This window comes from Carassius gibelio, chromosome B11, assembly GCF_023724105.1.
Source record: "Carassius gibelio isolate Cgi1373 ecotype wild population from Czech Republic chromosome B11, carGib1.2-hapl.c, whole genome shotgun sequence".
NCBI lineage: Eukaryota > Metazoa > Chordata > Actinopteri > Cypriniformes > Cyprinidae > Carassius > Carassius gibelio.
Window position 1 is genome coordinate 11,490,755 of NC_068406.1, and position 22,261 is coordinate 11,513,015.

At 35.8% G+C, this 22,261-nt stretch overlaps 1 protein-coding gene across 1 annotated transcript in view; it reads right to left on the minus strand.

Moving 5' to 3' along the window:
* The window catches only part of LOC127967819 (caM kinase-like vesicle-associated protein), a 48,321-nt gene that overhangs the window by 11,390 nt on the left and 14,670 nt on the right, over window positions 1-22,261 (minus strand). The window contains exons 2-3 of the mRNA XM_052568537.1: window positions 1,320-1,427; window positions 740-871 (exon numbers count right to left, since the gene is read on the minus strand). Coding sequence (XP_052424497.1) covers window positions 740-871; window positions 1,320-1,414 — 227 coding nt within the window. The 5' untranslated portion in view covers window positions 1,415-1,427. The remainder of the gene's footprint in view (window positions 1-739; window positions 872-1,319; window positions 1,428-22,261) is intronic.

The window sequence follows — 22,261 nt, forward strand, 5'->3', positions numbered from 1 at the left end:
ACTAATGTGTTCTTATGCCAGCAATAGAGATGGGAACTAAAGGTGAACCCATAAAAAACAGCTCATTCTAAAAGTGACATTTCTTTTATGTGTTATTCATGAGCTGTTGTGATTTGTGAGTGGGGCGGAAACGCAGCGCTGCATGATCAGAGTGACATCAGTGAAGATCAGCCTTTTAGATGCAGAATAATCATACATAATCATACACTGTGCAAAGCATTTATATCTAATATCTTAAGGCTTTGACATGTTTGGTATATTTAACTGAAACATTTGATTTTTAATACTTTTACAAAACCTCAATTTTCTGTGCCATTAAACTGAATATGTTATTCAAATCAAGCTTATGTAATACAGCTAGACGTTTGCACTCACATATTTGCACTGGGCAAGTTTCAGACCTTATGCAGTGAAAATAAATTATTAATAAATTGCATCTTTCACATTTTGTCAAACACATTCATCAATGCGATTGATTTAAAAAAAAAAAAAAAAAAGGGAAAATCAATTTACTGGAGTCAAGATTGTGACAACAAACTAACTCGAGCTTCTGCAGTACACAAATTATTTTAGGGGAACAGTGTTTAATAAAGCTTTAAGAATAATTCATAAAAGAAATACACATGAATCTCCTTAAACCAAATGAAATAAAAAGAGTGGATCTGAGGACGGCAGAAGAAGTCCGATTCTATAAAATGATCGTTAAAGGTTTTGAAAAAGAAAAGTAGCTGTAACTCACATCTTTAGAATGAGGATCTCGTTTTTGGCAGCCTTCCGCACCTTTCTTCCATCTTTCTTGAGGAATTTTTTGCAGGTGTACATTTTCAGTGTGTTCTTATCCTTTGCCCTGAAGATCTCACAGAACTCCTCCCTTGAGAAGAAAGTGATTTTATTGCACTAATTAAATTAGAATTTAGAGTAAAATTAAGGAATAGTACACACAAAAATTAACTTTCTTTGAATTACTTTCACACACAGCTAGAATACTCTATTCTAATTAAGGTCACGTTTTCTCTAACTTTCATACAGTGTTCTAGTCTCTCATAACACTACACAGACTCACATAATCAAATAAACTCAAATACATTATTCATATTTAATTATATTTTTATTTGGTAAGTAGCACTATAATTAGAGGGATAATGCAGTTGATTATCATCACAAAATAAACCCCTTTGGGGTGATACAAGAGCCATTCTGGATATATTTTGTGATAATTGCTGGCTGACTGCACATTTTCCCTAAAAAAAAAAAAAAAAAAAAAAAAATGTGCATGCAAAAATAAAGGAAACGGATTGCAATAAACACATTTTACTCACGATTTAACAATCTGGCCCAGATCATATTTGTCTGTGATTTCTGTTGGACTGCTGTAGTCCTTCTTCTCGCCAGGTTTTAAACAGCCGAATGGCATTGCCCACCCTGCCCTTAAGAGAAACAAAAATATTGAAAGAAGTTAGAGATCAACTTAAATACAGTTGTCCGCAGTCAAAAATCATTGCGCATTGTGTGAATATGTATTGTTCACCTACAACAGTCATTCTGGATTAATATGCATGCTGACTTGCAGTAATATCACATTCTGTGACATTTTTAATTCCGAAGGGAAATAAACACTGTGCATAAACACCCCTCTTTGACATTCACAAACAAAACATATTTGGTGGTCCCAAACATTGAGCACTGCTAAGGGATTTGTCTCTCTACCAATCTAATTTCCATTGTAACAATATTCATGCAATTCACGGTGAAAAACACATGCAAAACTAACTCTCACAGTGCTAGGGTGTTCTAGGTGGTTGCTGTGGTTTTCTAAGTGATTTTAATTGGTTTCCTAAACTATAAAAAAAAAAAAAAATTAAAAATGAAGAAATTGCCAATAACATATTGGATCAATTAATGACTTCCAAATAATTTTACCTACACAAAAAGATGCATTGTGTTGAGTTTTTTGGTTATGAATAAAAAAGTATAATTAACAAACATATTTAATTGTGCTCATGTCAATCTATCAAGTCGAAGTGGAAAACCATTAATATGGTGAATTCAAGTGCGGATGCAAGCGCAAGTGGAGCCAAATCAGCTGAAGACCGAAACACCAATCCCAAGAAAAAGCATATTCATAGTGAAAATTTTAAGACATTATGTAACACAATATGTTGACATGTTGTTCAAAAAACACATTCAAATACTGAATACATTATTGCAGGTCCTCTATGCCCCGCCTCTCTCAAACGTGTAATTTTCTACAAAGTCCCTCCTTACGACAAGCACAGTCTGCTCTGATTTGCCAACTGACCAAGTGCATTGTGATTGGCTGAACACCGCAAGCACTCATCGGAAATGTAACGCCCCTTTTCATAATCACGAGCTTCATATTTTTTAAATAATTTACATTATGCTAATTTTCCACATTGGGACGTACACATGTGGGGCGTGTTTGAACAAGCCATTTTTGGGGCCATTTGCTAAATCTTACCACTGAATGCAGTGTTGTTTATACCACAGGTGGTGTCTGCTTATGAGGGGCCGTACAAGCCATAATTCATTCTGGCACTCTCACACACATACATTCTCCATTCACATACATTTATTCTTGCTTTCACACACATACATTCTCCATTCACATACATATATTCTTGCTTTCACACACTTACATTCTTCTTACACATGCATACATTTCTACTCTTACACACACCTACATTCTCCTTTCATATGCATATATTTTTGCTTTCACACACATACATTCTCCTTACAAATACATATATTTCTACTCTCACACACATACATTCTCCTTTCACATACATATAATAGTTCTGGCACTCTCACACACTTACATTCTCCTTTCACATACATATATTCTTGCTTTCAAACACTTACATTCTTCTTACACATGCATACATTTCTACTCTTACACACACTTACATTCTCCTTTCATATGCATATATTTTTGCTTTCACGCACACATACATTCTCCTTGCAAATACATATATTTCTACTCTCACACACATGCATTCTCCTTTCACATACATATACACACATACCTATATAGAATGTATGTATGTAAGAGAAGAATGTATGTATGTGTGAGAGAGAGTATAGTGGAAACGGAAGGCGTTTAGTGGAAACGGAAGGCAGGTTAGGTGCGATCAGACTCACAGTGACAGGTCTTGATCAGGATGGCTGAGGTAGATGAGGCAGCCGCAGAAGTATTTCAGCAAGCTATATCTGGGTTTTAAAAAATACATAAATAAATATTATCATCGTGAAAAGGTTGCATGGCCTCGTCATTTGAGCGAGTTGTGATTGAGGACGCGAGCTTAGCCTCAGTCATGTTGCCAGATAGACTTATTATAAGTGTCCAAGGATTTTTTTTTTTTTTCATTTAATTTAGGAATTGAATTAAGTGGGAGGCAGCAATTTAGGGACAGCGATATCTTTATATTATTTAAATAACCCAAGACTCATTGCGGTTTATTTATTTTTAGAATTTTATTGACTTATTTATTCAATTGCACCGCTCTGCGTGCAGCAATAATTCAGTGCTAGACTAGTGTTCTATAAGCGCCACCTGCTGTCAGAGATTGAATTAGCATTTTCATCGGAATCAGAAAGCACTTTATTGCCAAGTGTTTACACACAGAAGAAATTCCGTCTGGAACTTCCAGTACAGAAAGTACAAACATAGTGCAGACACACACACATATAATTAAGGAAATAAAACTAATAATAATAAAAAGTAATAATAAAATATTAATTCAGCCCATCTGATGTTTTTGTTTTGTGCACTTGCTTCATGTTGCATATAGTGTTTGTTTGTTTGCTCAATGTTAGTTTGGCAAGTAACAGAGCAAAATAAACATTTAATAAATGTAAAAACGAAAAAAAAAAGAGAAAAAGAATAAGAACTAAATAAATTGGCAATGAGAATGGGAATCGGCTCATTTGATTGTAAAATAAATAAAATCCTGATCAGTGCATCCTTAACTGGAATAGTTAGGCCTGAAAAAGAATGGTTTATTTTAGTTTTATCTTTGAACTATTGTACCTATTTGTGCAAAATGGTTATTGTTTATTACAATACAATGTTACAGTCAACAATTAAAAAAATAAGTCTTATTGATTGATTGATTGATTGTGGCAAGTCCTTTGAAAAATTTTCCAGGGCAAGTAAAAAAAAAAATAAACCACTGGCCGAACCGGACCAGTAGAAAACTTATTTAGCATTAAGCCCTGTTAATACAATCAAAATCAGTGTCTTAACACTTGTACACAGATCTGTAAAATACATAGGTTGCATAATGATATGCTCAAGTTAAAAACTTAAAATATGTACTTGAAAAGAAAAAAGGATGACTTTGAATAGCATAACTGTAAAATTGTGAGGAAGAGCAGATCAGGTCTTGCACATGTATTTCCTGGTATGAGAATGACTTCCTGCTTAAACAGGAAGTAATGGATACCAAAAAAGATAGAAGTAAATGTATAAGGAGAATGTATGTGTGTGAGAAAGAGTAGAAATGTATGTATGTGAAAGGAAAATATATGTGTGTGAGAGTATAAATATATGTATGTGAAAGGAGAATGTATGTGCGTGAGAGAGAGTAGGAATGTATGTATGTGTAAGGAGAATGTAAGTGTGTGAAAGCAAGAATATATGTATGTGAATGGAGAATGTATGTGTGTGAAAGCAAGAATATATGTATGTGAATGGAGAATGTATGTGTGTGAAAGCAAGAATATATGTATGTGAATGGAGAATGTATGTGTGTGAGAGTGCCAGAATGAATTATGGCTTGTACGGCCCCTCATATCTGCTTCTTTTGAGGCTTATTCATTCATTATTTGTTCATCTATTGTTTCTTTTAGAAACTAAACAGTTTAAAGCTGGACACATTTACATAACATGAAATGAACAATAAAGCTTAAAACTGTTTGTCGATGTATAGTCAATGTTTAATGTATTTCAGTTTTTTTTTTTTTCTTTTGGGACAGTAAGAAATAATGAGAAATGTAAAACATTTAATTGTACCAACAAAACTGTTTGGTAAACAACATTTTCCAGTAACTCAACATGTTATTTCTGATTGAACAAATGTTTACAAACTGACGCCATAATTAATCAAATTCAATTCACAGAAATTCAACAATGGCAAAAAAAAAAAAAAAAAAAAAAAAAAAGCTGTAACATGTCATTCATTATTTTTAGCTGTAAAGTGTTTTATTTTATTATTTTAATGGTGTTATGGGGACTTTCTAGAACACTGCCAAGGTCACTTAATTTTTTTATATTGGTATTTATCAGATTTAGTTGGTTTTTAGTAATTATTTTGTTTGGTTGGTTATTTAAATGTAATGTAAAAAAAATGTATTATCCTTATTTCAGTTCTAGTTATTTTGTTTATCAAATCAGTAAATAAAATAAAACATATTGGAAACAGGCAACTAGCTGGAAAGTCATTTATGCATATATATATATATATATATATATATATATATATATATATATATATATATATATATATATATATATAATATATATATATATAAAGTATATATACACTGTATTGTATTTCAGATTATTTTATCAAAAAACTATTGTATGTGCAGATTAAATCAGGAATAAATCAATTTATGTCAATTGCTGACTAGAAATTTCCCTTGATTTCATTAGATTAACACCGGATTAAGCTAAAACGGTGAATGGATTTCATTGTGATGCTAGTCAACAGCTGTTTGGATCAATTATGACTCTGTTTCTGGACAAAACAAGAACCTATGTGTGCTCATACTCTTGGAAGTTGCGTAATGCCAGCCAATGAGATTTAACCAGCTAATTGAAGCCAGCTCTTGCTAGATTTGTGTACAATATGATTCAGATGGTCAGTGAATGGTTTATGGGTGGTCGTGGGTGTGCAATTTGAGACTAGCCTAGAAGACACAATGCCCAACACTAAGAAACAACTTGTACATCTGGCTTAATTAGTTTCATCATAAGACTATTGTAATGTGTGAGCACTACAGGGTCTACAGAGTATATACCGCAGCACACGTAGACACGTAGAACAGGGACACGCTTTGATTTACTATACATCCTGGTTAAAATGCACAGATTGTTTCCTTAATTTCTCTCCCTCTCTCATTTTGCTAGTTCCTCAATTCTCCTGTCATGCTGTGCACCTATTTATCTTGTTCATTCCCTCTTTCTTCGTTTTTGTAAACCTACATATAATGCAAAGAAATTTGTTATGTAAGTGATGAAGCTCTCTGCTCTGTGATTAATTACACTTCTGTTTGCTGTGTAAATTGCTTTGAGCTCCTTAGAGGCATAGTTTACCCGAGAAAAAATAAATAAAATAAAAATCTGTCATCCTTTACTCTTTCATGCAGTTCCAAACCTGTACAATTTATGTATGGAACTCAAAAGTAGAAATTTTGATGAAACTGCTGTTATATATACAATGAAAGTATATTTAAGTAATCACTGGGTTTAGCCATTCATGTCAATGATCCATAAAAAGGGCCTTTCATCATAATTTCCAAACAAAAGAAATGTATAAATGGCACAATAAATCCAATGCAATATAAATAACACATTATAAATAATTTCAGATTATTGCAAGAAAGGAATTAATTAGATAATTGTTAACATGTTCATATGTATTCACTTTATTTTATTTGCTGACTGACTGATTAATTTCCCAGTTTGGCAATGTAAAGTTCCCCTTGTGAAGCTGTGCATTTATAACACACTCTCTCTGCATCAATATGGATTGATATTACTAACACAGCATAATAAGCCATTTGGCACAAGCACAGAACGTATTTAAAGCATTATCATTTAGGAATCTAGCCTGCAGGTCTGAGGCAAAACGCAGATAAGGTGATCAATAATTTGAGATGTTTTCTCTTAAAATGTTTGATGCGTTTGGAGAACACCTGATCAGAGAATCACATGCAGAATCTCTCCAGATCCTTGTTGGTGCTTCTTCTCTACAGTTCACCTCATTCATATTTTTATTCATGATGCCATGCACAGTGGAGATCGAAAGTTTGGGCACCCCTTGCAGAATCTGTGAAAATATGAGTAATTTTCAAAAAATAAGAGAGATCATACTAAATGCATGCTATTTTTTATTTAGTACTGTCCTGAGTAAGATATTGTACATAAAAGATATTAACATTTAGTCCACACGACAAAGTTTGGGAACCCTTGGTTCTTAGTACTGTGTTCTGTTACCTGATGATCCTCGACTGTCTTTCTGTTTGTGATGGTTGTGCATGAGTCCCTTGTTTGTTCTGAACAGTTAAACTGAGCAGCGTTCTTCAGAAAAATCTTTAAAGTCCTGCAGATTCTTCAGTTTTCTAGCATCTTTGCATATTTGAACCCTTTCCAGCAGTGACTTTATGATTTTGAGATGCATCTTATCACACTGAGGACTATTGAGGGACTCAAACAAAACTATTTAAAAAGATTCAAACATTCACTGATGCTCCAGAAGGAAACAAGATTAATGAGATGCATTAAGAGCTGGGGGGTGAAAACTTTTGGAATTTGAAGATCAAGGTAAATTGTAGAAACATACAAGTATCTTCTGTTGCTTACGAAGGGCAGAACTAAATGGAAAAAAATATATATTTCAACAAAATAAGACAAATTTGGCCATCTTCATCGTGTTCAAAAGTTTTCACCCCCCAGCTCTTAATGCATCTTGTTTCCTTCTGGAGCATCAGTGAATGTTTGAATCTTTTTAAATAGTTGTGTTTGAGTCCCATTAAATGTCCTCAGTGTGATAAGATGCATCTCAAAATCATAAAGTCACTGCTGGAAAGGGTTCAAATATGCAAAGATGCTGGAAAACTGAAGAATCTGCAGGACTTTAAAGATTTTTCTGAAGAACGCTGCTCAGTTTAACTGTTCAGAACAAACAAGGGACTCATGCACAACCATCACAAAACAGAAAGACAGTCAAGGATCATCAGGTGACCACACAGAGTATTAAGAACCAAGGGTTCCCAAACTTTTGAGTGGGGTTATTTTAATAATTTCAGCATTTATTTTGTCTTGTGGACTAAATGTCAATATCTTTTATGTACAATATATTACTCAGGACAGTACTAAATAAAAAATAACATGCATTTAGTATGATCTCTCTTATTTTTTGAAAATTACTCGCATTTTCACAGAACCTGCAAAGGGTGTCCAAACTTTCGATCCCCACTGTATCTAAACAAGATGTCCAAGACCTCTTGCAGAAAAATAGGCCCACAACATTAAAGATCCAGCAGTATATTAAACCGTGGGCAGGTGACTTTTTATCCCTGTTTGCCCCTAACCAATCTGGTGGGTTTGCTGCCAAAAAGCTCTTTTTATAGTCCAACTGACAATAGAAGCCAGTCTCGTTTGAAGATCCAGTCGTGTCTAACAACTGAATATGCTGGAGTTTGTTTCTGGATGAGCGAGGAGAATTTTTCTTGAAACACTTCTGAACAACATGCAGGGATGCAAGGGCTGTTTGATATTTTTTAGGCTTTCTGACCCCAAGAATTCACTAACTCTGCTATTCTCCAGCTGTGATCCTTGAGGAGTCTTTGGCTGCTAAAATTCTCCTTCATTGTGCATTAGGATTATATAAACACCAGTCCTTTTCCAGGAAGATTAGTTAGATCTTTAGTTGATTGGAACTTCTTAATTATTGCCCTGATGGTGGAAAACCATCTCTTTTCTTGCAGCAAACTTCTATTTTGTGAAGCTCAACAATCTTGTTCTGCACATCAGAACTATATTCTTTGTTTTTACTCCTTGTGATAGATGATGAAGGGAATTTGGCCTTTGTGTTCCTCATACAGTATTTATAATCCTGTGGAACAGGAAGTCATGGCTGGACGATTTCCATTCCTAGACATCCTGGTGTGCTAAAAAATGCAAATATGAATGGGAATATACTTCAGAGATATTTTACTTATAAAAAACATCTAGGGTGCCAATAATTGTGGACAACATGCATTGGAGAAAACATTTATTTCATAATGTGAATTCCCTAAAACTTTCAGTTGTTTAACTTCAATGAAAGCTTAGAATTTTGTGCATTTTCTGAAATAAATATCAAAAAGGAATAATGCAGATTTATTTTCACAGCCCCCTTTGCTCATTTTTTTTTTCTTCCTACACGTAAGGTTGAAGTTCCAACTTAAGTGTTTATGGTCAATGAAAATATATATTACACATTTAGATGCCTAATGTATGGAGTAGTTTTTCTCATTAATATTTATACTCTTAAGATAATCCTCCTGGGTTTGAGAGTTTTCATATTTCTTTAAAGCATTTTGCAGTTCTACTACATGCTAATGTATAAAAAAATGATGTAAAACAGTACAGTATATAATAATTGCTATGTGCGCATTTAAAAAGTGATGCATCCAAAACAAAAAACAATTTGTCTTCAATTTGCTGGCTTGGTTTCATCTCTCCGATGATGCAATTACAATAAAGTAATTCATAACACAGTTTGTATAATTGCAAGACCAGTTCTTCTTCAAATGAACCGGGATCCACAGAGAATTCCTCTCTTTCCATGAAGCGTTCCTCTGTGCAACAAGCAAAGAACTTAATTGGCTGAAAACTCATGAGGTTTTTGGAGAATTGAAGAGAGCAAGAGGAAGTATAAGACAAATGGACTGCATGAGCGACAGAGAGAGTGAGCAGGAGGAGAAAATAGCGGGCTAGAACTGCATTCTGCAACATCATCTCTAGCTCCTCATTACTGCCTCTTGAAAGAAATCAGGCGATCCAGAACTTAATTCGAAACAGGAATCTTCGAAGCAACAACAACAAAAAAGAGAGTTTCTTTGGTTTCCCAAGGGCACTGTGAATGCTAATTAAGCCCAGTGGCTGGTACATTAGACTCTGTTTCAACCTTTCTGCAGACTGTATAGAAACACACAAAAATAGATACTAGGGGAAAGAGAGTGATACTAATCTCATGTAGGGATTCTGGATTGAGCGAAGGGAGGAGAGAGATAAATATGAGAGATAGTCTTGCTATGCACATCAATCATGAGACGGGAGACTTGATAAAATGACAAGAGACAGAAAGACAAGACAATAGTATTCATTATTCACACATCAGCATCTACGTCTCTCAGGAAGGGTGGTTTGCAGCTAGTAACTGAGCATCTCGCGTATCCTGCTGTATTGTGCTACCCGACCAGCTGAAACTTCACTCTCATAATTACACAATCATCTCCAGTTTTTCAGAGCTGCCAAAATCTGTGCCTCCCTCCATCAGTCCCATCTGCCTTTAGTTTGTAAATACATGACATCAGTTTAGGCCAAAGACAGGCAGAGACTGAGACCACTGAGCCTCTGATGGACCACAGATTGGCTTACAGCAGGTGGGTTCAGACATCTGATCCAGAGATGCTTTGACATCATACTGCACACTGAGATGGGTTGAAATTAACTGGGGATTTGGGCAAAAATCCCCTAAATCTTTAAAATGTTTCTCGTAATCTACTAACATCTGATATATTGCATAATATTCCTGTTTTCTTTCCTAGCTGTGAGTTGAATACCTCTGCTGACACTTCTGTAGTGACCTGTAGCTGCCAGATGTAAGTTCACACTGTCTCAAAAAAATGTTTTGAATGTTTTCTTAATAATATCAAATCTTTTTTAATAAAAATAAAATAAAACATAATTTTAGAATCACAAACTAGTGTTATTATTTTGTAAAGCAATCAGACTATGCTTCAAGCTTATGGATGATAAAAATGCCATAGACAAAACAGAAGGGTTCCCCACACTTTCCTTACTTTTTCTGTTTACTTGCAATGTTTACTTTAAATGACATGTGACCATTAACCAACATCAGAAAACCATGAATATCCAAATGTGTTGTTAAATTATTGAAATAATAACTTAAAATCTCAGGAGTTACTTCAAATAAACATTTTATGTCTAATGTTTTGGCTGAAAAAGCATTTGGGACTCCCTGGCTTATAGAGACTTGAGAGTAGGCTTTTTTGGGGCCAGAAAAAAAAATCTGGCAACCACCCTCACATAATGGAGTGCTTTTTCACCATTCACATTTTCTACAGATTTCTAATCTATCTCAAAATGCATTGTATTAAGCTTAAATAGTTAGTTTTTTAAGGTCACAGCCACAGCTCTGATTAAATGAAAGTATTTTACTTGAATAGAAAACATTTCTAAAATAACATAAATAATTTATTTGGTTCAAATGTGGCCTGTTAGCCTGAATGGGATTCAACTGAAGAATGCATAGTGATTGTGCCAGGCCTCTAGATGGCCCTTGAACTTAACTTGTCACTGAAGACAACTTTATCCAGCTTAGTTTTCCTCTGTTTTAGTCTTCAGTCAATGTGACTGTCAGATCTTATCTCTAGACAGCTCCCCATGGCGCATCTCTTACTTTCAAATGTGACAAAAAATGTGAGGACTGATAAAGAGCATCTGCTGTCCATCCACAACCATTTGGGCTTCACTTTATCCTGTTTGGAGTGGTTTTAAATATTTTTTGAGGCTAGTTTCAAAACAAAGCTGCACCATCTCAAATGTGCATTGAGATGTTTGAGCTGGGTAAAAATTCTACAAAATGCTCCAAACCTCGTCGTGTTGTTGAACCAATGGAGAAACAACACAAGATAATGAGCAGTGTGAAAAAGAGGAATTATTTCTGTCTACGCCACTCTCTGACAGTTCTCTCCAGCTCTAGAATGACTGCTCCTCTTGAGTTATTCCCTGTGCATTGTTGAACCAGGCTCCTCGGATTCCTCATTGTTATTCCAGTCCTCCCTGTGGCTTTTTCTCCTTCTCTCTGTCTTTATCTGTCCTCTGGCTGTCTGTTTTGCAGTGGTTTACTCCATTATTATTGATCATTTTGGTAAAGAATGCAATTCATGCATCATACAGCATATACACATGCAGCACCTTTGTGGTTGGCAGTGTTGATGCTCTGCTGTTGTAGCTTTTTATCAGACAGCTTTTTTTGATCTCTTTATGCATTAATCTTGTTCTGTGAATGATTGAGAAGACCATAGAATGCTATGGTATGATAGCAGAAGATTTACCCTACTTTAATTGTGAGTCGACTAGAGAAAGAATCTAATCATCACTGTCATTGCTACATAAAGAGTCCTGTATGCTGTAATGCATGGGGACAGCAGATTGTACAACATGCTTGAACTATGCAGCAACCTCTGATTGAAGCTCTATGCTTTCTTATTTGAAGTCACAGCAGCTGTTCCAGAGAGAGTTCTTCATCCAGGCTTACTACAGGGCAGCTGAGGTACAATATAAATTATAAAAAACAATTACAAATGCAGCTCCAGTACATATGGCTGAGACTACAAGGAATTGTGTAAATGCATATACTGTACATGCATATCCATATGCATATCAGCTTGCAAAGCTCCTATGTGCAGCATAAAAATCAAGAGACAAATGCCTACTGCTAACAATCACTAAGTTTTTTTTTATTTTTTATTTTTTTATAAATTAATACATTATTAATACTTAAATTTTCACAGTTTTCACAAAAATATTGACCATAACACTTGTTTTTAACATTGATAATAATAAAAGATGTTTCTTGAGTGGCAAATCAGTATGGAATCAGAAGGATTTCATAAGGATCATGTGGCACACAGTAGACTACTTTATTTTCTGATAAACTTAGGTTGTGAAAATCATTCCTAATAATGATTCTATGATTGTTTTTAGTATTATGTAAATGAAGATCACACCACATTATATGAGCTACTCATGTAGACATGAGATCCTGATAAATACAAGCAGTTAAAAATCTTGTTTTATTCACAACTAAGAAAAAGTTGTGAAGGTCTAAAGCAGCAGAAAGTGCGTGTGAAGTGACCATGTGACTGATTTAGAATTGTAAACACACTGCATTTATAATCTGCAACAACATCAGACAGATTCCTTTATGCTTAGCAGAAGATCTGGAAACAAGCATAAACAGGGTGATGACAAGCCAGAAATCCTAACACACTTCCCAGTATTTCCATGACAACAGCAGACTGCTCTCTTACCACCACTGAAATAATATAAACACTGGATAGCAATGACACTAGCAAGGGATCATTTTTACGTGCATCCATGCATCATCAACTTCTGTCAGACTCTACACTCTCAGAGTTATGCATTTACTCAAATCTTTTTCTACGCATAACATCGATGGCAATTCCACTGCTGGATAGAAAAATGAATCTTAAAGACAGTGAGGAGATACCTGTGCACATTTTCAGTTACTCTACAGGACACTTTCCAAAATCGCTGCTATAAATATTTCTCTTTATTACAGAACGAATAGTTTATGAGCACGCACCCCCCCCCGATCCCCCCCCAAACAACCATGTGCACTCTTTAATCTCATTAGATGTCTATGCCTCATATGCTGCTTCAGCTACACACATTTTAATTGGCTTGCATAAAATTGACATTACGAGAAATATTTTAAGCTCACACGACAGATAAATAATAATGAAAGTCAGTATGAATGCAGGCCGCACAGTAATTGAAGGTCCATTCGGAATGCTGACTGCAGTAGTCAGGAGAGAAGAGACAAATTACAGGCTATAAATTGTAGTGGGCTTGGTATGCGATTGGATGGAGTGTGAGTGTGTTTTCAGATTCATCTGATCACTTGCAAGCATTATTATCATGATAAAACCTTATAATGTATGTTATTGCTAGAATTAGCTAATGCACTAAATGAGTACTCATTTTCTACATCATGTCCTGCATGCACCTATCCTACCATGCTCCAAAAAAAAGGTTTTCCTTTATGACAGGTGCATACAGGACTGTTGGGAGCACTACAGTACACTCTGCATCTTTCCCCCCATTGCCGTCCCCTATATTGTAGTTGTACAGTCTGTCTCTCACATTCTAAATATAGCAGACGGGTCTTACAGTGTCAGCTGGCAAAGACTGCTCCATCTGCATTACAACTACATGAACAAATGCACAGAAATCTCCTCATATTCTGTTCTATTCTATTCACTCCACTTCTCTAACCAGCTTTGATGTTTAGTTTAATAGTGTACAGTATAATAAGATGAACTGTGTTCATTTCCTGCTGAGCTTCCACTTTGAATTGAAGTCCCCATTTGTGCCATTATAAAGGGAAATCAATAATATGACTAATCAATGGCTATTCTGCATTATTCAGGGGTGACTGCACTCTCATTTGCCCCACTCAATATGCACCAATAATACTTCTCAGCCTATCAAGCATAAAGGGCCTTTTTGACTGAAACAGATCATTACAGAAATATCATTTTCATTAAGAAATGTTTCTTACAACAAGTGTCATGCTCTCAGCAAAGGCACCTCTGCAGAGTTTATTTATTGCTCCAAGTTGGAATACAATAATGCCTTTTACCTTACATTGAATATATACTAATCTTTTCTTATATTTTCCACATGTGTAGTCATCATCATTTTAGAAAAAGTAACCCTGATTTGTTTTACTCAGCTGGAAATAAAAAAACAATGAGACCCATGAAGCAATGGTGGTAACAGATGTTGACTCCATAGAGGTGACAAGAAACAACTCACAGCAGTCACTGTTTTAACACTAATGCATTCTGCACTACAAGATAAAGTTTCAAACTACACAAAAAGGCAAATCACCATTGCTTGGGGAGTAATAGTCCCTTTTCACAGTTTGAAGGCATCAGTTTGATTGCCTGCACAATGAAGAGTGTACTAAAGGATTGTGGAAGCAAATAGACTATTGTGTGTAGAAGAAACTGTTTATATTAGTTGCATAAGTATTACTTCCCATTTAGAGGCACGGATGGTTGATAAAATACAATGGATGGTGCCCGCTTGCTATTATGAGATCTTTGCAATAACTTTCTGTCAATTAAAAGACATTGTATTGTATTTACTGGTAAAGGGTATTTTTATGACAAGAAAATCAGACTTTTGACAGCACTGGTGAGAATATGCTGCAGCATAAAGTCACTGCACTAGCTGAGCTTTTACTGATTTGATTTGATTTGAGGTATTGCCTATGGGTTTAAGAAAATATCAATACATGTATCACAATATTTTGTTTGGCAATACTGTATAGATAAAAAAAAAAAAAAAAAACTGAATGTCAGTATTAAAAAAAATATAATAATTCATACAAGATTCATGGCAGTTGTTTCGTTTTGAGTTCTTATCCCGACCACTAGATAGCAGTCTTCATCTCTGAACTTAAACAGTGACATGAAATACTAGCATTAAGGCACGCCACTATCGTTAGCGTTAATATAGTTTACTATATTTGCAGAGTAATTTTGCAATCCATGCCACATTTACATCCCCCCACTCTCAAAGAGAGCAGGAGTCAGGCTCACATGATAACTGGCAGTGCTCTTAATTAACAGTTTGTTGACTTTTTCCCTTCAACAAGAGATGAAGGAGCCATCTGCTATTTTCCTTATTTTAATCTTGAAAGCACTGCCTTGTAGCTTTCATTCCTATTTCTCTTCATGTGGTGTAAACCCATCTCTTCTCAGAAGAGTGCAGTGGGTAGAGATGAAATGCTCATTAAGACTTACTTAGGATCAGTATTATGAATCGATGGAAGACAGTCATAATGCAGTTGCTGCATGGCTGATGCTGTTTAGGTCTTTGGTGTCCAGTCACAAGGGAAAGCTAGCACCATCTTCACGCAGAGCATGTTCCAGGACTAAAAACTCTAAATGGAAATATTACTTTACAGGATTTGCTCACAGATTTCTTGTGCTTGGTATATGCTGCATGGGTCTTTGATGTTTAATCAAACAGGAAACAAGATACGTTCGTTTTGCAGAGTAGAACTCAGTAGTAAGCAGTTTAACAGACAGATTTTAAACTTGAACAGACAAAACTGGCCCCACAGTATTTAATATTTATATCTCTAGGCCTAACTTCTACAAAACATTGTCTGAGTACTTTGAAGACTACAAAATATGCTGACATAATCAAGAACTATAATGCATATTTAATTATTTTTATAAACACATTTTGTCTCTGAGCAAACGAGTTTTAAAAGAAAAAAAGTCAATCTTTGCTAGATAGCAAAAATTGAATAAATAAAAGTTTACTTCTAAAACAGCACAGTAAATGAATGCAGTAAATTTAATTTTGGAAAAAGACACATTTCCTGAGGCAAATTATGTATGGCAAGCATAAAAGGATTCATTCAAGCTTTTTAGATATATTGAAAAAATATTGTTGTTCATAAATATATAGAATACTAATCTCTGAGGCAATGCATTACGTGACACTTGGTCTTATAAACAGAAAATTAATCCTATAAACATAATGTCTCCAAAAAATACAAAATCACTTGAGAAAATGTCTTTGATTCACAAAGCAAGATGTCATTTCAAGCTATATTTGTCAGTAACACTGTGACTTACATAATGGAGGGAAAAAATATGTGGGCTTTGCTGAAAAAAAAAAAAGGCGAAGAGAGAGTTCAGGGGCAACAAACAGCAAAAATAATATTTGCCAATAGAACAGAGAATACTGAGCAATGAACAATACAAATAATCTTCATATGGCACGGTATGGAAAAGTAGATTATTAAATAATCTAGAAATATCTCCAAGTTACCCGCTGCAGACATGAATGCAGAAATTGTAACAAAAACTGCCAACTGGGGCATATTAGCTTGAATTAGACAGAATCACCACATGCTCTCAACAGATGTCATTGTGAACCCTATGAGGATATAGAATGACTTTCAGTACAAAACATGATTTATTTGGTTCATGTTCATCTTTTGAGTTCCCATCTCAAGCTATTTAGTGTCTTAATATGACTAATTTCTGCATCCATCAGCTTTGGACTTGAGTCTCTCTCTGTCCATGCCTCTGAGTGTTCATCTTTGAACATCACAGAGTGCTGGAACATGCTGTAATTAGATTGGAAGCAACCCACAAACGCATTACGACTCAGAAAGACAGCCAAAGACTGAAATTTGCAACAGTTACTTGGGCCTTTATGTTTCCTCGTGGTCTGATTATTTCAGTGGTGTTATCACTGTACTGGCAACCAATAATTTTGTTACTCTTCGCTGCCATCCAGACATGCTGTTGCTTAAATCTCTTTTCACCTTCAGATATGATAGAGCTTAAACTGATGTTAATTAATAAGAAAATAGACAATAAGATTGCTTTGATGTACAGATGAGAGCTTACAGTACGTGGCAACAGAAATAACTACAGATGAATATGTGTCGTTATGTTAAAATGTGCAACAGATGTTCTGTATTACTGACACTATTATAGTTTTTCTTAACATTTTAAATTGTTTTACTTTTATATATTTTTTTAAATATATTTTTATAGTTTTCATTTTGTTGTCATTTTTATTAGTCTAGTAGTTCTAGTTTAAATGGTTATTGTTATTTTAGTAATTTAACTTAAACAAAAATGAGAAACAATTTCTTGGCAAGTTTACATTTTTATGTTATATAATTTCAGTTAATGTTTTCAAGTTTTTTATGGTTTTAGTTTTCATTTTATTTCCAGATATTTCTAGTTTTCTACCCCATACCTAAACATATCTACTACAACAACTACCTTACTACTATGAATAAGCAGCAAATGGGGAGTTTATAGTTTTAGTTTTATTTCTATAATGATAATAACCCTGTACTGCCCTGTTTTGTTGTGTTTAAATGCACGCACTCACACACACATACAAAGTGCTCTGGGAACTGAAGCATGTCTCGCACATCCTGTCTGCAAAAAATCTGTCCTGGACACGCATAAAGGCGACTGCCAGCTCTTACCCGAGAACAGCAGGGCCTTCCTCTCTCTCTCTCTGTCTCTCTCTCTCTATCTCCTATTCACTTTCGCCTAATCAGTTAAGCCTTGAGGAAATAGATTAAGCAACACGTGAAAATGAACCTGTCATTTTTATTACCATAAACAAATCCTTTTTTACAAAAAAAAAAAAAACACTCTGTCATGCCCACAGACTCATTACTGTATGTTGTGATTTCTCTCTATGTGTTCCATTACCGATGTGCCCCAATATGACCTGGTTTCTGTCTTCCCTTCATTGTCAACGTTCCCCTTATAAGTTGTATTTTGTTCAGTCGTTGGTTGTCCGGTATTGAGTTGAGTTGACATTTCTGTGGATAACCTTCTCTGTGGATTACCCTCTTTGTGGATTATTAAAGACTTCGTTTTTTTCATCTTCATCTTTTTTCATTCTTATTGTTCCCTCGTGCTCCATATTGTGACAGAATATCGGACTTAAAACAGTTGCCTCCTTTTGTCTACCCTACGTTTTGTCTTTTTCTTTCCGTTGCGTTTTATGGATCCCCCCCTTTGCACCAAATTCCTCCTCCTCCACCTGCTGGAGAAGGAAGGACAGTGTCTCAAGGACCATACCAGACAGTTTCTGTTGCTAGATAACATCAGCAGCTACCTGGACGATGTGCTTGACACTAGCCTGAACGGTGTGTGCAGCGCGTTGTCGTCCGAAGATGGTCCTTGGGTGGAATTCGCTGCTTCGTGGAGTGGACTTTGACGAGAAATGGGTCGTCATTTACCATCTGCTCCATGGAGGATCTCGCCAGGCCCACTCCAGACCCAGAGCCCAGCCCACCATCGCCCCGATGTGTGGAGTGCATGCCCAACCCCGCCGCTGACGGACCGCAGAGCTCGCCACATAGAGTGACAGAGCTGAGGATCGCGGCAGAGCCAGACGCCATGACGTCAGACCAGGTTTGTGAGCCGGCAACATCGCCTGCCACGAGGGAGAAGGACACGGACAGGGAGAGCGCGGAGAGGAGCCATCATTATGGCTGTGGCCTGGGTCCAGCTGTGCTCTTCCTGCTCTGGGTCCCTCCTGTCTCCTCCCTGGCTCCTTCCTCTGTGGTCTCTGTCTGCCCGGCCCCTTCCCGGGGGTTTGTCCTCTACCAGAACCTCCTCCTTGGTTCCCATCCAGTTCCACCCTTCTGTTCTACAGGTCGCACCTTCCAGGAGGGGGGAGTAATGTCATGACCCTGGACTCATTATGTTGTGTTTTCTCTCCATCTGTTCTTATAAATTGTATTCTGTTCAGTCGTTGGTTGTCCAGTATTGAGTTGAGTTGACGTTTCTGTAGATTACCCTCTTTTTGGATTATTAAAGACTTTATTGTTTTGTTCCCTCGTGCTCCATATCTTGACACAGGCATGGCGAGTGTGTTGCTGTGGACCCAAGGCAGTGACACGTTCAGAATAAATCAACTTTTAATAAACTACAGAACAGCCCAAACCGGAAGTGGTCATTGTGGAAGTTAGTCATTGCCTTGGTAATGCAACTGTAATATAAACAGCAATATAGGACTCTTTTTTTTTTATCTGACATTTACTTCATTCAATAACAGAAAAAAAACACAACTAGACAATAAAAAAATAAAATAAATCGAAGGCGACAATGGGTATAATGTAAATAAAACAAACTGTCCCAGACATTTTTTTATATATATATTGAATGTAGCGTAGCTGTTAACTTGGCTATTTGATCAGTTTGCGTGCTTCTGCTTAGTCATCTATGGAGAAACTTGTGGCCAGGCAACAGTGTGGTGACATCATGCACACGCACTCTTAACAGCACGGCTAAGCACAGTTTTCTAACTAGGCCGAGAACAGTTTGTAATTGTGCCGCGCTGTACAAGGCTCACATGGAAATACTACTGTAACCATACCAGTGCCTAGTTCCGTTTGGCCCAATAGTGAAAAAGTGGCTACATTTAAGCGCGAATGAAGACGATTTCGCAGGGGATGCCAGGTGTTAAAAAAATAAATAAAATAATTCAAATCTCAAAATTGAAAATTGGATTCCAAAACCACCTAACTAGTTTTCGAATAATCAAATATTCTGGTCCAGCCCTAATATATATATATAGTAATGCTTTAGAAAAGGAACACTTATTCACTATTAACTATGACTTTTCCCTCAATAAATTCCTAATTTGCTGCTTATTAATAGTTAGTTTGATAGTTGTTAAGTTTTGGTATTGTTGTGGATGTAGAATAATTGCATGCAGAATAAGGCATTAATATGTGCTTAATAAGTACTTATTAATGGCTAATATTCTAGTAATATGCAACCTAATAAGCAACTAGTTAAAAGACCTTAAAATAAAGTGTTATCATATATATATATATATATATATATATATATATATATATATATATATATATATATATGTGTATATATATATATATATATATATATATATATATATATATATATATATATATATATATATATATATATATATATATACTCATAAATTGGATTCACATACTGTACATTTTGTATGCTTTCCCCCAACTAAGACATTGTGTAATGTGAAAATGTGCATGCACTGAACCTTTTGTCCACTTTATTGCATTATAAGGTGCTATATTTAATAGCAAGACAGTTTAAGGCAGTCATAGCCAGAGTGAAAGATGAAAGAACAACTGCTGCTCTTATAAGATTTCAGACCAACATTGTGAGCCAAAAAAATGCCCTCTGCCACATATGTTAATAGAGCTGAAAGCCGTTTCACTGCTCAAAACAGCCCCACCAGGCTTTACAAAGGATGAAATCCAGCATCCTCACACCCACATGGGTGAAAGAGCCCTCCTCGCTCGATTATCTCTCCCAGTCAATTGCGTGTAAGAGCTTTTTTTCTTTCCCGTGGCCTAAATATAAATGGAGGTGCATTGCTGTAGTGTTGGTCTGAACTGGACAGTGACTAGTCTGTCTTTTTATGTCAGTATATAGTGTGATTGGATAGAACAGCTCTGCAGAGAGAGAGAGAGAGAGGAAGAGAGAGATGAGTCACTGAACGGATGACAGAGGTCAGCATGGTGGGAGGATGAGGAGTGCTGAGTGATGAAGGTGAGAAACAGCTTGGTTAATAGAGGACTTACACCCCCGTTAATCGTGCCATGCTAATACCAGCAGAGATTGTGTGTGTGCATTTGTTTGACTGCGCTCCAGCTGATGCAGCTCACTGTGTGCAGTCTGACAGCATTTATTTTTTGCTTTTACTGTTGCTATTGAAAAAAATATCCTCCTTTGAAATGGTTGGTTAGCTTATTAGACTCGCAGTGCAGGAAGTCTGCCAAACCTGTCCAACACTTATCCAAACACCCCATCCAGAACACATCGCAAACATTTCCAAGAGGAAAGACAGTCACAAATAAAACCCCTTTAATATTGCAGTTGTTTCTCCAAGATAGGAATAGGGTTTAATAGATATCAAATTGAGACTTTTGTCTTCTCATTTAACTCCAGTGAAAAAGATCACAGTATTCTCATGTCTCTTAAAAGAGATTTCAAAACTGTCACACAGATTATAGCAAAAACAAAAAAGATTTTGATTTGAGCTTAAACTTTGCTGTTTAGATGGCACTGGATGTCAACAACTGTATAATTTGATGTTGATATCTAAATGAAACATAAATCCATTACTCCATTAAATCTCTTGAGCTTTGAAAAACAACCTCTAAGCAGTAACATTTTCCTCTTGGTTACAACATACCCAATTATCTACAACACAATATCAACAGCCTACAGAGCTATTCACACAGGACATGTTCTACTAAAATAAAACTCTGTTGCAAATGAGTTTCTTTAACTACACTGTCTAATATTGAATCTTAAGTACTAGGGGTGTGACAAGATCTCGTGGCACAAGATCTTGCAAGATCTTATTGGTATCGCGAGAACGTGACGATATCCTTTCAAATATATTTCATAACTATCATAACTCTTAAATCAAAACACGATATGTATCTGTAAATATAAAGCCACAAAAGCCGATTTAAACATAAATCCTGAAGCGCGTGTGACGCTTGCAGTAATTTCAGCGACTGAGGACATAAACACATCCTCTATGTCCCACCTTTCTGAAACATGTTGATTTTTACAAAGCTCATTGTTCTGAAAAGCGAGGTGTACGCTGATTGGCCAGCTATCCATGTGATGAAAGGGTTATTATGCCCCTAACCATATTGTGATACTGTGTCCTGACATGATGCGACAAAACCAATAAAACCCATTACAAACTAAGCATTTGTTGCATCCAGTGGGAAGATAATTATGGATTAAAATGACTTTTACTGTCTTTTAACGTGTTGCGTTGCATATCACGCCACTCTAACATTAAACCGTGTCTGCATTTGTAATCAGAGAAATGACAAACAACAAGCGCTACTATACATGTTTAAATGAGGCA